The sequence below is a fragment of the Pygocentrus nattereri genome, chromosome 8 (genome assembly GCF_015220715.1).
Source record: "Pygocentrus nattereri isolate fPygNat1 chromosome 8, fPygNat1.pri, whole genome shotgun sequence".
Taxonomy (NCBI): Eukaryota; Metazoa; Chordata; class Actinopteri; order Characiformes; family Serrasalmidae; genus Pygocentrus; species Pygocentrus nattereri.
This window is the reverse complement of record NC_051218.1, coordinates 20,927,956-20,943,100: the sequence shown is the minus strand read 5'-3', so window position 1 is coordinate 20,943,100 and position 15,145 is coordinate 20,927,956. Positions and strand designations below refer to the sequence as shown.

The window sequence follows — 15,145 nt, the reverse complement described above, 5'->3', positions numbered from 1 at the left end:
TTTGCTCCAGAGAAGAGGTTAAATGAACTTGTTAAAGGGTGGGGCACAAGGATTCTGGTTTGTCGTTTTGGGTGATGATTAGTTATTGATGTGAAAGCACATGTGCAGTAAGTGCTTGCAAGTATGAATTGACTGTACAGTGGTGTCCTCCCTGTGAATACAAATGATAGAACCTATCAGGACACAAGGAAAACAGGTCTTATATCCTGGTCAGAAGGGAACACAGTCCTAGACCCCCCCCCTTTTCTTTCTTTTTTTTGGACTGGACAAGAGTTTATTTGTTTGGAAATAATAAAATATGTGGTTCTGTTCTGATTTGAATGTCTTTTATTTTTTCAATCTCCCGTTAGCCAAAAAGTCAGATAATCTTAGGATACTGCAAAACACAAACTTTATGGAATGGCAAATAATCTGAATTTATGACCATCCCAATGTTACAAGAATTCTGCTGTTAATGTGACTAGAGCAGTTGTTGATCCTCTATTATGAAAGTCTTCTTGGCTCTGTCAAGCCTGTTCAGCACCTCACTGTATAGACCAGACATCTGAAAGATAACATACCTCATATTACATTTTGTCATGCTAAGCAAATGCATTTTGTATCTGAGGCACTGACATTGGTTGTCAGTTGAATTTAACATGGTTCTTCAATAAATCTTGCACAATGTGTAACTGAACTAAGCCATGCTACAGCAAGCCTATCACAACTACAGCTAATAATGTCAGGGTTGTACTCCAATACAACAAACAACAATGACAAACTACAGAACGGATTGTCACCACCCTCGGAAAGAAAAATATCTAAGAAATATAGAATTGAAATCCCTTTCTTCTGTTAGAATACCATAGCCTATTTTTGTTTACAGCTGGAAAGACCTTCATCTGCCCCTCCCTCACACACCATGGACTCATCCACCCCTGATTTTATACCTGAGTCTGATAGCTCTCCTGCAGGGAGCCCAGGTGGCGCAGGAAGCTCATCCCCAAGCCACACCATTTCTCTGCCTCAGTGTACTGGGCCAGACTGTACAGCAGGATCCCTGTGTTCCATGCTCGGGTCAGCAGCCATAGGATCTCCAGTTCAGGGAAGTCTTCTGACTGGAGGAGGCAAAAGCAAAACCTGTAAAGCAGGCTAGAATCAAAGAACAGCTCAGTCTAACGAACCACCAATAATTTAACTCTGAAGACTACGGATCTGCCTAGAGGAACAGCCTGCAATAAAGGACATCTTAATTTGATTATATTTGTTCAAGTTTGGTAACAGAACAGAGTCAATTTAAATATACATTTTTGATGATTATAAACAGTGTATAAGCTATTGGTGGTACATATATTTGCCTTTAGAGTTAATCTGACCTAAACATACCCATTTATATTAATGACCATTCTTAATGCGTTCAAAACAGCACCACCAGTTAGTTTCCTTTAAAACCAATCCAAAAGGCAAGGTCTATAAAAAGGATTTTCTATTAGGCATTCAAATTGGCAGGAAGAGGTTGGTGAATGGAGCATCTGCTAACTGAAGTGAGCCTAAAAGCCCATTGATAGAAACAGGAGATCCTTTCAGAGATGGGGGGTAATTGCATGGCTGAGCTACAGTAGGTCATGTGCGATTGGTGGTGAGTCATGTTGGCCAACTCACTGCTGCAATGATGGACAAGGCCTCTTCATAGTAACCCCACACTTCCTCTAACACGTGGGGCTCCACTTCACACACACCACTGGGCAGAGATAGCTGGATCAAACTGTGCACACAGTTACTATTGGGAGCAAACATGAGAATAAAATATTACTAAGTTCTGATTTGTGAGATCTGTCAATAATTACGTAATATCTAGCAACGGGGTGCCCACTTATCAACATGTTAGGCTTACCTGCAGCGTAACAAATCTGCATGTGGGTCTTGTTTATGTAGATAGAGGGCAATTCTCAAAGCTTTCTTACACAGCGCTGGGAAGTGGGCCGGGGGTTCCATAGCTAAGGCTGCAAACACAAGTTGAAGTTTCAAAGAACCAGTGCACTATAGACGGCATATCAGTATCAATGGTTATCAGTATTAAGATGATACCTGCATAAACTGCTGATCGGATATCAGAGGGACAAATGCAGAATGAAACCCACACAGTCTTAAAGTAAATTCTTTAATTTATTTTCTTACAGCCTGAATTCTTTGAATTCTTCAAGTCTGTACTTTTACATGTAGGAATATGAAAAACTACATCCTATCAGACACCAGTAGCTACATGAATCAATAAATGTGTCTCACCTGCAATTGTCTCTAGCACTTTGGTTTCAATGTTATCAAGCTCCAGAACTGACTCCAGCACAGACTCCAGCTTGGGGTCATTCAACTTGGCGCGAGCTTCAAACTCATACAAAAGTAACAAGGTTTCAGTGGGGTCTTTACAACAGTCACCTAAAGAAGTAAGTTGAACAATAAGTAATGTTTATGAAATGAATCACTGTGAAGATGATACCTGTACCTATATATAATATCTGTGTCTGTACAAATATTAGCCTCTACAAATATCACAATACATTTCAAGGTACCTGAAGCTTTTAAAGTTCTCCAGACCTCCCAGGAGATCTGAATATGCTCCAAAGCTTGAGTTAGGACCTCAGTCTGAAAGACATGGTGGATTTAGCAGATGACATACTGCACCCTCTCCTGGATAACTTAGGTAACAACAAGAAGATCAAAAAGTGAGATGGACTGGGTTGCCTGTATGTTTATTTAGACTAATATATTATCTATAATTATCTAATACTAACTAATACAGGTATCTCAGTTCATGTTTACTAAAATTAAGAATACTGATTCTGTTTCCTGTTAAAATCAATGTAAAGTCTGTATTTTTTAACAATAATGCTTTAGCCATTTCAAATAAACAAATTAAATCAAAAAGTGCAAAAAAACATTCTGAATGGTTTAGTAGTGAATGTTACATGTCATATGGTTTGTCTACCTGTTGTTCAGACTGAGGAAACATCCTGTTGATCTCCAGACAGGTAGCAGCAGCCATCAGCAAACATGTCTTCTGGCCCATCAACACACCTTTGTCTGGAACACAGAACCGTGACAGCTATGCCACCCAGAGAAGAAGAAGGGGACATGAGAGCACATTCCTTTACAATTAATTTGTTTAATTACAACAAATATACGCAAACTATGAAACATTATTGCTCTGAAGCTGGCTGAAGTACACTCACTGAGCACATTATTAGGAGTACTATTCTATAGGTCATCCTATTTGCTCTCAAAATGGCTTCAATTCTACATGGCATGGATTCCACAAGATGTTGAAAACATTCCTTCGCGATTCTAGTCCATGTTGCCATGTCTGCTGACGTTCATTTTTCAGGAGCTTTTCCATAGAGAAATTGAGATTTAGCAGAAAAGGCAAGATTATTCCTGTCTTTAACTGTCTAGCATTTATGAGGCTGCAACCTCAGCTTTCTATTCTTGTCTGACACAAGTGGAACTTGATGTGGTTTTCTGCTGTTGTAGCCCATCCGCCTTAAGTTAACCATACACTAGAGGACTTTGAAAAGACTTGTCTGACACCCTCTCACATCTAAAGACAATGTCACAGTTTTTAGTTACAAAGTATGATTTTGCAAAGACTAGGAATCTTGCAGTGTCACTATTTGCAAGACTGCAAGTCGATTTTTTATATCATTCACCATCATGCACCTGGTGTACATTTATAAGTAGGTAAACACTTTTCCTTATGCTCTATAATGGTAGATGTGAAGACAGACGTTAGCTGAATATGTAAAGATCTGGGACTCTGTAGTTCCCTGTAGAACTGTATTTTCTGGCAGATCATCCTCCAGTGTTTTTTAATTAACCTGTAAAATGTGCAGTTACTTTTTAAATTTGACAAACACATATCAACACAACAAGCAGAAATTCAGCATTGTTGATTAGGTGTTCTGAACTAAACCATTTAAAAACAAACAAACAAGAAACCAGTGTAACAGAAAGCAAAAAAAAAAAAAGATGATTCTTAAATAATGGCATTCTTCAAGTCCTCTGCACATTTCCTTACATTACTATTACAGGCTCAGTGAACACGAAATATTAAAACAGCCAGTTTCCATTTTGTTAATATGATTGTTGTTTTAAAGTGGAGCAGATACGCCCTTTCACAGAGATTTCAGTCTCTCTCTCTCTCCGCGAGCATGCGCTCAGCCGCACTCTCATGCGCACCCTTGGCATGTCACTATTTGCATGAGCCAAGACTTAAAACTTAAGATAATATCAAACACAGTTGATTTTATCACAGCGTCAGACTGACCTAAGACCACCATCCTGACAACCTCACACTAAACGATCGAGACACTAGCAAGACTCCCATGATTTTATTCTGACACTGGAAATGTGTCTGCTTGAGATGCTTTTCTGCTCACCACAACTATACAGAGTAGTTATCTGAGTTAGAGTAACCGTTCTGTCAGCTTGAACCAGTCTGGCCATTCTCCACTGACCTCTCTCATCAACAATATGTTTGTCCTCAGAACTGCCACTGACTGGACTTTTTTCTTTATTGCACCATTCTGAGCACCAACAATCATCCAGCACTGACAATCTTGCCACAGTCAAAATCAGAGATCACATTTTTTTCCAACTCTGATGGCTGATATATACATTACCTGAAGCTGCTGGCCTGCATCTGCATGATTTTATGCCCTGCTGCCACTTGACTGGCTGATTAGACAGTTGCATAAATAATTAGGTGTACAGGTGTCCCTTATAAAGTGCTCAGTGACTGTGTTTGTGCCATTAAAGACTAAGAAATGCATGTGGTATTCTATGAGAATTTACCTGATAGGAGAGGACAAAAAAATCTCTCATTCTAACCGGGCTACTCTCACATTGCAGGGCTGTATTCCATGCTAACAAAGTAAAAGAAATATAAGACTACAGAACTGTACAATCAACAGAGCTACACAGTATTCTGGCATGTCACAGGGTCCTATAAAGAGAGTAATCAATATTAATGCATATCAGAGAGTGCAATTATTACCAATCCTCCTGAACCAGTTGGCTTCTTCAGAGCACTGGTCAGTTTCCTGGCCAGCCACTTGTTTGAGTTGGGACACATTCTTCAGCGCTGGACAAATTGAATAAAGCGGTTCTCTCCTTCACACACATGCAAAGATAAACTTGTAATTGTTTTTTTAATCAACAGATTTATTTCATCCATTTTTTAGACCTACCCATCTTCAGATATGATAAGAGGACATCTAAACTGGCATCTCTGCGACAGCTGAAAGAATGTGTCAAGATGTAGAACAGCAAAGAGCTGAGCCCTTACAAATATCAGCATTTATTGTATGAATGAAATCATATTTGTGACCATCTGTCACAAGCAGACAGCAATGATCCACTAACCTCTTTTCTTCATTGTCATTCTCCATTGTTGAAAGCACAAGTCCAACTAAACACCTGAAAAATGGTGGTATGAACCAAATAGCGACTTCAAAAGACACTGCTCTTTATTCTCAGGTTGTTTTCTCACTGTCAGCACTAACAAACTGTTTTTCACATTCTGACATTAGCATATGCAAGATAGGGATCTTCGAGGTTCCAGGCTAGAGATTGTTTATGTGTATCAAACCTGAGGGCAGTGAAAACTTGTTCTGCATCTTGTGAGTGTTCACATAGATTCTCCAAGGCTTTCATGGCTGTCTCCAGCTGTTCATTCTACAGTGAAAAAAAACACAATTAGAATACTGGAAAAATGATCAAGATGGCCTATTGGTACAAATTGTTCAAGGTAGTTCAATAACAGTGGTATGGTGATTGAGGTCAGCAGAACTACCAGGCCAAAAAAGTTGGGATGCTGTACAGAATGTAGATAAAAATAGAATGCAATGATATGCAAATCATGTAAACCATATTTTTAAAGGAGAATAGTACAAAGACAACATAGCAAATGAAAGAGAGAAATTTTATTATCTTTTGAACATACATGCCCATATTGAAATTGAGGAGACCAATTTCTGTAATTCAAATGTTTTCTTGTTCTTGTTTGATATAGGATTTCAGCTGCTTAACAGTTCAGGGTCTCCTTTGTCATATTTTTCATTTTATATTGTGCCAAATGTTTTCAGTGGTGACAGTTCTGGACTGCAGGCAGGTCCGTTTAGCACCCAGACTCTTTTAATATGGGGCAATGTTGTTGTAATGCATGCAGAATGTGGTTTGGCTTTGTCTTACTGAAATAAGTAAGGCTTTCTCTGAAAAAGACATCCTCTTAGTGGCAGCATATGTTGCCCAAGGTATGTGCACCCAAGGTATGTGCACTAATGCACCCCAATACCATCATGAATACTGGCTTTTGAACAGTACACCAATAACAAGCTGAGTGGTCTTTCGCCTAGAGGACGCAGCGTCCATGATTTCCAAAAATAATTTTAAATGTTGTTTTGCCGGACCACAGGACACTTTTCAACTTCCCCTCTTCCCCACTCCATTTTAAATGAGCTCAGGCGCAGAGAAGGTGGCAGTATTTTTGGATCCTGTTTATACATGGTTTCTTCTTTGCATTTTAGAGTTTTGACTTACTTTTGTGGATGCAGTGATTAACTGTTTTCACAGTGTTTTTCAGAAGTGTTTCTGAGCACATGCAGTGATTTCCACTGCAGAATCATGTCTGTTTTTAATCCAATGCCACCTGAGGGCCCAAAGACCATGGCCAGTAACACTGGTTTTTGGCCTTGTCTCTTGTATACAGACATTTCTCCAGATTCTCTGAATCTTTTAATGATTTTATGTACCGTAGATGATAAAAAGCAAAAGTTCTTTGCTATTTTACGTTGAGAAATGTTATTCTTAAATTGTTGCACTTTGATTTGATCGCAGTCTTTCACAGAGGTAACTCTTCCTCATCTTTACTTCTGAAAGACTCAGCCTCTCTGGGAAGATTTTTTATACCCAATTGTGTTACTGACCTGTTGCTACTCAACCACTGGATGTTTGCTTTTTTTCACCAGCCTTTTGTTGCCCCATCCCAAGTTTTTTGGAATGTGTTTGGCATCAAATTCAAAGCAAACATATATTTTTCAAAAAACAATAAAATTTCTTTTTCAACATTTGATGTTTTGTCTTTATACTATTTTCAATTAAATATAGGATTAAAATGATTTGCAATGATTACATTTTGTTTTTATTGAAATTTTGCACAGGTTCCCAACTTTTTGGAAATGGGTTGTATTTACATGCTACGTTTTTACTGACCTCCAGGGCAATCTGAGCAGCCAGGCTGAGAAGGTTGGCCGCAGCATTTTCAGTCACATGAAGCCTGTCTTCGCTGGTCACAGGCATCTCGGCTAGGACCCCAATCTCTCTTACAGCCTCAGCAGCTAAGCGGCATAGTTTACATAATGATGATCCACTTCAATGACACTGTTAAATTGTTATTTTCTTTTCTCCAAGTATTATATACAGTATATTTAATGTATTACATTTTATAAACTGACCCTTCTCTACATTTTTCTCCAGGACAGCAATCTTGAAGACACTAAAATGTGTGAAGATGCTATTTGGATCACACTTGGCAGCATCCAAAATAGCTTCCTTTGCCTGCAACAAAGATGTAATGATCTTACAAAAAAAGAAATCTATGTTTGTGTGTCTGTGAGCAGTCTCATATTAAGCAATATTGCTTTTATTTTGTATGTGCTGTTGGTCAAAAAGTACCTTGTCTAGTTGCTGCAAATTAAGGAAACAGGACGCTCGGTTCCTCTGCAGTTTTGCCAGGTTCTGATCCAGTTGACCTGCCTTGTAAAAACTCAGTGAGTAGTTGTACCACTGCAGAGCCTCTGAGTAGTTTTTGGCCTAGGCAGCAAAAATGTCACTTGTATAGTAATAATTCCAATGATAAAACGACAATAAAAATAACACCAATAATAATTAATAAACAGCACAACTAATATAGCACTGTTTGTGGGATTTATAGAAAAAAGAGTGCTACTAATACCTCAAAGTTTTTAGAAGCTCTGTCCCATAAAAGAAGATGGAGTGAAGTTAGAGTGTGTGGTGATAACTGCTTTCCTGTGTAATGACCTGAACAGACATGAGACAGCAGGGCTTAAAAAGGTCTGCCCAACATTTATAATTCAACAAACATTTTTTTAAATTAACACAGTGCCACTATTTTGTCCAAACCTCAGCTCCTAAAACCCTGGCACAGTATGTGAATGCAAATGAAAACAGAAAGCAGTGAGTTATAAATCCACTTAGACCTATATTTGAACAAAAACAGTAGAAAGACATTATTTAATGTTTTACCCTACAACTTAATTACTTTTTTAAATAAAACTTTTTTATTCTAAAACTGATGCATGCAACATGGTCTAAAAAAGCTGGAACAGGGACTAGAAATATATGTGAAATGCACAGAAAACATCTTAAATAGGCGATGCAATCATGCTATATAAAATATACAAAAAGAGCAGTCAGGGAAGGCCTAGTCCTTTATGAGCAAAAACAGGTTGGAGCTCACTATTTTGTCAAAAATGTGTCAACAAAAAAATCCCCCAGTTTAACAACAAAGTTGCTGAAGAAGTGATTTAAATTTTTTAGATATTTCACCATCTACTGTGAAAAATAAAAAATCTAAAGATTCGGGAAATCAGGAGAAATATCTGTGCGTAAAGGGCAAAGTAAAGAAAACACTACTGAATGCTTGTGGCCTTTGATCTTCCAGACAGCACTGGTGCTTATGTACTGGCATGCTTCTGTAATGGATATCACCACATGGGCTCAGGAGTACTTTGTCAAACTGTTGTCTATAAACACGGTTCACTGATGCTTTACAAATGCAAGTTAGGGCTTGTATTCTCTGGGCCAAAGAAGAAAATTACCATCCGGTGCTGTTTTCAAAAATTATCTTATTGTTAAAAACATTGAAACTGGTAGAGACAATGTTCAGTATGATGCTCACTCTATCATTTAAGAATCATCTTTGTGCTAAGATGCTTTTGAGAAACTTATACCAGACTAGTACCAGAGTAAAGATCAAAAGAAAAGGGCTGGTATGATATGTGGTGTACAAACACAATTCCAAAAAGTTGTGACACTAGCTAAAATGCAAATATAAAGATATGTGATGTTTTACCATGTATTGTTACCAACACAAAGTTCAAAAGCCATCATCTTTCATGTCATGGGGGTTTGTTAGTGCCAATGGCATGGGTAACTTGCATATCTCTGCAGGCACCATCAGAACACATGCAGTTTGGAGCAAAATATAAAACATATCTTTTTTGGGGACATTAGTGCTTGTTTGGCACTTACTGAAGTGTTATATCGGGCGGTTGCTAAACTGGCATACCTGCAGTCCAAACCTGTCTCCCAATTAAAAATATGCACCGCACAAAATAGACAACAACAAGGAAGGCCCACATGAACAATGAAGGCACAGTTGTACAAATGAAGATGATGTATAATGGAAGACATGTATAATGGAAGAATAACAAAAAAAAATTCACTTTCAAAACTGAATCACTGTATTCACAAAAATTGTATTTGTATTGTTTTCTTTTCAATTCAGGTGAGATCGATTTTCACCATGTCTGTCTTTATTAGTATTTCACATACTGTTCCAACTTTTTTAGAAGTGAGGTTTATATTTGCATGCCACTGAATTATAGTATCAGGGTCATTTAGCTTAGGTTAGCAGACTGAATCTGCTTGTGCTTTAATTGGCAGTACCTGTGATTGCATCCTCAATTTTCTGCTTGCCCAGCAGCTCTTTGCCTTTCTGTAGCAGCAGCTCAATATACAACAGGAGTACAGTGCCCAAGTCAGGAGATGACTCAAAATGCTGATACATCCTCTTCAGGAAGTCAAAGGATAGAGTTTCTCTAAGAACACATAATGATAACCCTACTCTCTTAATATGGGTATGGAACACAAAACAAAAAACATTAGACTGTGTACAAGGGTATATTTAGTTATCACAGATGTTACCTATCCTCTGCCATCAGCATTTTTGCTGTGCTCAGACACACATCCAGAGGATCCTCAGAGTCAAGCAGTTCTGTTAGTCCTATTAAACAGGGAGAGAGCAGAAGGGTAAGAAGAAAAGGGTATGGTAGGGTGATCCCTACCTGAATTTAGGTCAATACATATCCTGTTGTTAGAACCAGATCATTAAAATACTCTGACTCACCGGTTTTGACCACTTCATCTGATGCTCCACTCCGCAGCAAAATGCGGATTTTCAGAAAAAGGCCTGCTGGGTGAAAGTTTTCCTGGGGTATAAATAAAACAATAAATACACAGAATGTATACATAGATTTCCAGGTGTCAGTCTTTGCAGAAAATGATCTGGTTAGTCTGGTTAGAAATATTGGTCACACATTGCCAACTAGGGAGGCGCATGGGTCAGCGCTGAAGGTGGATTTATAGAAAAAAACATTTCAAATAATAACCACTGGTCTAACCATTTTTTAAACATGTACTAGCAAACCTTTGTGGTATTTACTTTTATAGCATTATACCTTATTTGCCAAGTTCACTGCATGAAGGGCTTTATCCTGATATTTCTGACAATCCAGTTCCAAATAAACTGTAGCAAGAAGCCTCAAGACTTTGGCCTGAAAAGAGAATATAGTGCAGTTTCATCAAATGCTTAAAGATTAGCAGAAAAAAAAAGTTTACCAAATGCTTACTTGCATTTCGGGTCCTGGGGAGTACTTTGGATTCATTTTTCCTATATCATAGCTCTGACTGGAAATGACAACAAATCAGAAGTCTGACAATTAAATGTAAAAATATTACTTTTGAGCAAATTATTCTTTTTAAACCTTATTATAACATATCATTTTAAACTAAAGAAATGCAATGTAAATGAAAAAAAAATCACCTCATAATCTATTATAAGATGCAAGCAGCAACACTGTCAATTTACCATTTGTACTGATTAACACATTTATATACAGCTTAGTACAGTCTCACCTTAGCCAAAATGAACTCTCTTCATGCTTATGCTGATTATAAGTGTCTACTCCAAAGTTGTAGCAAATGAGAGACAGATAGCCTGTCTAGAAAAAAAAATTAAACAGAAAAGCAATTTTTTAATATATGAATATTTCCCTATATCTTACAAAAAACATTACAATAGAAAATGAAAATACAAGAACACAATATCAAGATATTTTTAGAGGAAAAAATGGTACCTCCTTGGGAAGCCTCAGTAGCATCTCTTTACATCGTTGTATGCATGAGACTGCCTCCTGGTGCTTTTCTTGAGCAACTGCCTGCAAAGGAAGCACCATTATATTAAATAAATTCTGTTTCATTTGATTTACACACTGTCTATTTATGTATTGTTTCTTGTAATAAGTTCACTTTCAGTCATTTCATACTCATTGCAATTAATGTTCACTTCACTTAAGAGTAACATATGTACTATACACAAGCTATCTTTGCTCACTGATTCAGCTTGATAAGAGAGAACCCGTAGTAGGTCTTTCTCTACATCTCCTTTCATTGTGTTGATATCAGCAACACAATCTCCATGGGATGTTAGTCTGCAGTAAAGAGTCTCCAGGCTCTGTGAAATCATACAAAACATTCATTATTACAGTATCAAGGGGATATAATTAGATCAAAACTACATTATTAAAAAAAAACCCATAGAAATAAAAATACATTTGCATCAGAGAAAATTGTCAAGCCTACATAGAGTGCTGTGTAAAATTATTTACCCAAAGCCAATTTCCAACCAAAATATGTTTTTTATATAAAATATAAAAAACAAGTAAACACAAAAGTCAACTTTAAGTCGTCATTCAATTTATTGAACAGATTTATTATGTGAAAAAGTAACTGCCCCACCCCTAAGCCCAACAACTGGTTGTGCCTCCCTTGGCAGTAACAACCGCAATCAAACATTTGTGATAACTTGTGATGAGTCTTTTTGAATACCGACTCACTCTAAAACAAAATTGTCTTAATTTGGCTACACTGGAGGGTTTTCAAGCATGAGTTGCCCATTAAGGCCTTGCCACAGTATCTCAAAGTCAAGACTTTGACTTGACCAATTCAAACCTTAATTATATTACTTTTGAGCCATTAATAGGTGGACCTGCTTGTGAACCTAAAATCACTGTCCACCTGCATAACCCAACTTTACTTGAGATTTAGGTCACAAACTGATGAGAGAACAATCTATTTGATGATTTTCTGATAGAAAGCACATTTCATGGTTCATGGTCAGCAGTGGTTTATACCTTGCAACTCTCCCATAATTGTCATTTTTGCCCAGTGTCTTTCCTATTGTGGAATCTTGTACAATGACCTTAACTGAGGCAAGTGAGGTCTGGAGTTCTTTAAATGTTCACCTGGGTTCTTTTGTGACCTTTGTGATTTTGGTAGGCTGGCCACTCCTAGGAAGGTGTACCACTGTTGTAGGTTTTCTCCACTTGTGGATAATGGCTCTCACTGTGATTCACTGGCGTCCCAGAGCCTTAGCAATAGCTTTGTATCCCTTTCCAGACGGGTAGATTTCAATTATTTTGTTTGCATCCGTATTTAAATTAGAACTTTGCATCAGAGGCTGCTTTTTGAGACCTTCTCACCTGCTTCACAATTCCAGACAGGCTCTATTTAAGTGACGTTTAGATCAACAGGTCTGCTGGTAATCATGCCTGGGTGTGGCTGGTGAAACCAATAGTCAACTGAATTTGGTTAACTACTTTATTTAGTAGCTAAGGAGCTAAGGAAGCAAATACTTTTTCACATAGGGCCAGGTAGGACTGAACAGCATTTTTCCTTCAATAAATTAAATAAAACAGCATTTTGCCTTTACTTGAGTTATCCTTGTCTATTATCTAAAATAAAAAGCAGTTTGATGATCTGAAACATTCAAGCATAAAAAAGCAGAAATAGAAAAAATTAAGAAAGGGGAAAATGCACAATTAACATGCACAACACCTATGTGTGATGCCCTATCCTGTACACTTCCATTTTTTCAAAGATTTGGGAGCATACATATTGAAAATGCTAAATGTATATGTACCTTGACAGCAAGACTTAAAAAATCATCAGCCAGCTTGAAGTTTTTACAATCAAGCCATGTCCTTCCTGTTTTACTGGACATCTGCAAGACAGATTTCAGAAAGCAATTAATTTTAATCAGCAAAAAAGAGGAGATATTAAGTTCTATGAACTGCATTATGAAACAAAGTTCAAAATAATTCGTGTTTTCAGAGCAAAGGGAGGAATTCTGAGAAATAATGAGAAATGCAGTAAGAGGACAGACAAACCAAAATCTGCTTGCGAATGGCATTCTCTGAAGGGCTCTCAGATTCACATAAATACAGGAGTCTGCAGGCCACATGACGCACTGAACACACATAAGAAAATAAAAATCTTGTTATGTTTTGACAAAATTTAAGGCTTATTAAAACTAAGGTTTATTATTCAATAACTACTTAAATTACAATGCAAACTAGCTTTGAGTTATTCTTAGGTTGTAGAAGTGTACAGTAAAACTCTGTACCTGCCAGTGGGTCCTGGACATTTAACAGGTTAAGCAAAAACTACTAACTATTATTTAACCCCATGATAACAGCACAAAAATAGAACCTTTTGCTTTTTGCTGTTTGTTGATATTTGAACCAATATTTTTGGTCACAGCCCAGTTCCACAACTGAATAGCATTTTCTTCAACCTACAAAAACAAAACATGAAGACAATTTTTGAGTCCAATTAGATTTTTGACCTTCATAGTATCTGGGAGATAATCTGCTTAATAAAAAAAGGGTTTTCTCTTCATGATTCTCTCTGGATGCAACTGTGCCAGCAATGGGCCTTTTCACATTATTTCATATTATTATTGTCATTATTCACTTCAATTTTTGGTTTAATTAAAATTGGTTTCCTTAAATTTGAGACTCAAAGAGGTACTGTTTTGCAAGATTGGTACTTTACCCAAGTAACTGGAATGGAACACTTTTGAGTACTTTTACTCACATTTTCAAAGAAAAAGACCCTTGTTATCGTTTACATAACATTCTATATCATACATTCTATTTTTCCCTTCAGAGTTCCTATCCATTTCTATATACTGTTTTTCTATTAAAACATTCAACCAAATTCATATCAGTGTAAAATCTTATTGTCCACAACTATGTTCATTTCTATTTGTTGTCCACACTTGCACAAAACTTAAGATTTTGACACAGTAACCATATATATGTACTTTTTCCACTTCCACTCTGAATAATAGCAGCGCTCATTAACTGCTGCAAAAATGTCTAGCAAAATGCTTGGCAAAGTAAGCTCTTAGAATGACCAGGACTAGCAGCCTTTGGCTTAAGACTAGGCACTACAACTCATCCTAAAACAGGTAAGTTAACCACCTCTGAGTCCTGTATTGTATTGGGCTGCTCAAGTGACAGAACTTCATCGAACAGCTTCTCAATCACTTCGTTCATGTTTTCATTACACTGTTTGTGAAGGAGTGTCTCTGAGAGGCCTAGGAAAGAAAACAACGATTATAATAACGGTATCCCTCAGACAGTTAGTGAAACTGTGTACTATAGTATCGTTTATGAATATCAGCCGTCACACCAGACGCGTCTAACAGTACCTATACAGGGAAGTAGTGACTTGGCTAGTTAGCTTACTAGCTAGCTAGCTAGCTAAGCAAGCTAGTCACCCTAAACTTAGCAGTCTTCTGACGACGAGTCTTACCTTTCACGTTAATGACAAAGAGTTCCATGTTATTAACGTCGGGACACTGTGTGTATAATTCAGTATGCTATGTGAATTAAATCATAAATTGGAGTATTTTGCTGTATTAATAACAAATTTGTTAATAACAAACGTGTCTCCTGTCACTGACTCACACAGAAAGCTAATAGCTAACTACCGAGGGTGTCGCGCGCACCTTTTTCGCGCGGACTTAAGTCTCGAGAGTTGGACGTTACTCGGTGAGGATGGACGAAACGGCGTGCGGAGAGAAATGAGAATGCCTGTATGTTTCAGATTAGATGCGATTTTCGATTCTCTGATCAAATTTCGATATTTTGTCAGTTTTAAAAATGAATGTATTCTAGAGCTCTGAGTAAGTTGCACTGACAGAAGAAGTCGGATGAAGTAAAGGCGACATTCGTGTGCTGAA

At 37.5% G+C, this 15,145-nt stretch overlaps 1 protein-coding gene across 1 annotated transcript; it reads right to left on the bottom strand.

The window, feature by feature from the left end:
* Window positions 1–309: 309 nt before the first annotated feature.
* Window positions 310–14,743, bottom strand: tex11 (testis expressed 11). Its single transcript, XM_017707016.2, has 29 exons — window positions 14,716–14,743; window positions 14,382–14,497; window positions 13,606–13,690; window positions 13,284–13,363; window positions 13,037–13,117; window positions 11,450–11,569; window positions 11,193–11,273; window positions 10,972–11,057; window positions 10,686–10,743; window positions 10,515–10,610; window positions 10,184–10,265; window positions 9,982–10,060; window positions 9,724–9,875; window positions 7,988–8,073; window positions 7,708–7,845; window positions 7,488–7,590; window positions 7,246–7,370; window positions 5,624–5,709; window positions 5,398–5,451; window positions 5,223–5,263; window positions 5,030–5,116; window positions 4,828–4,898; window positions 2,966–3,082; window positions 2,550–2,622; window positions 2,266–2,415; window positions 1,874–1,982; window positions 1,642–1,759; window positions 930–1,097; window positions 310–544 (listed from the first exon to the last, which is right to left on the bottom strand). The coding sequence occupies exons 1-29, from the start codon at window positions 14,741–14,743 to the stop codon at window positions 461–463; spliced, it is 2,754 nt and encodes a 917-aa protein (XP_017562505.1). The 3' UTR covers window positions 310–460.
* Between the last annotated feature and the right edge of the window lie 402 nt (window positions 14,744–15,145).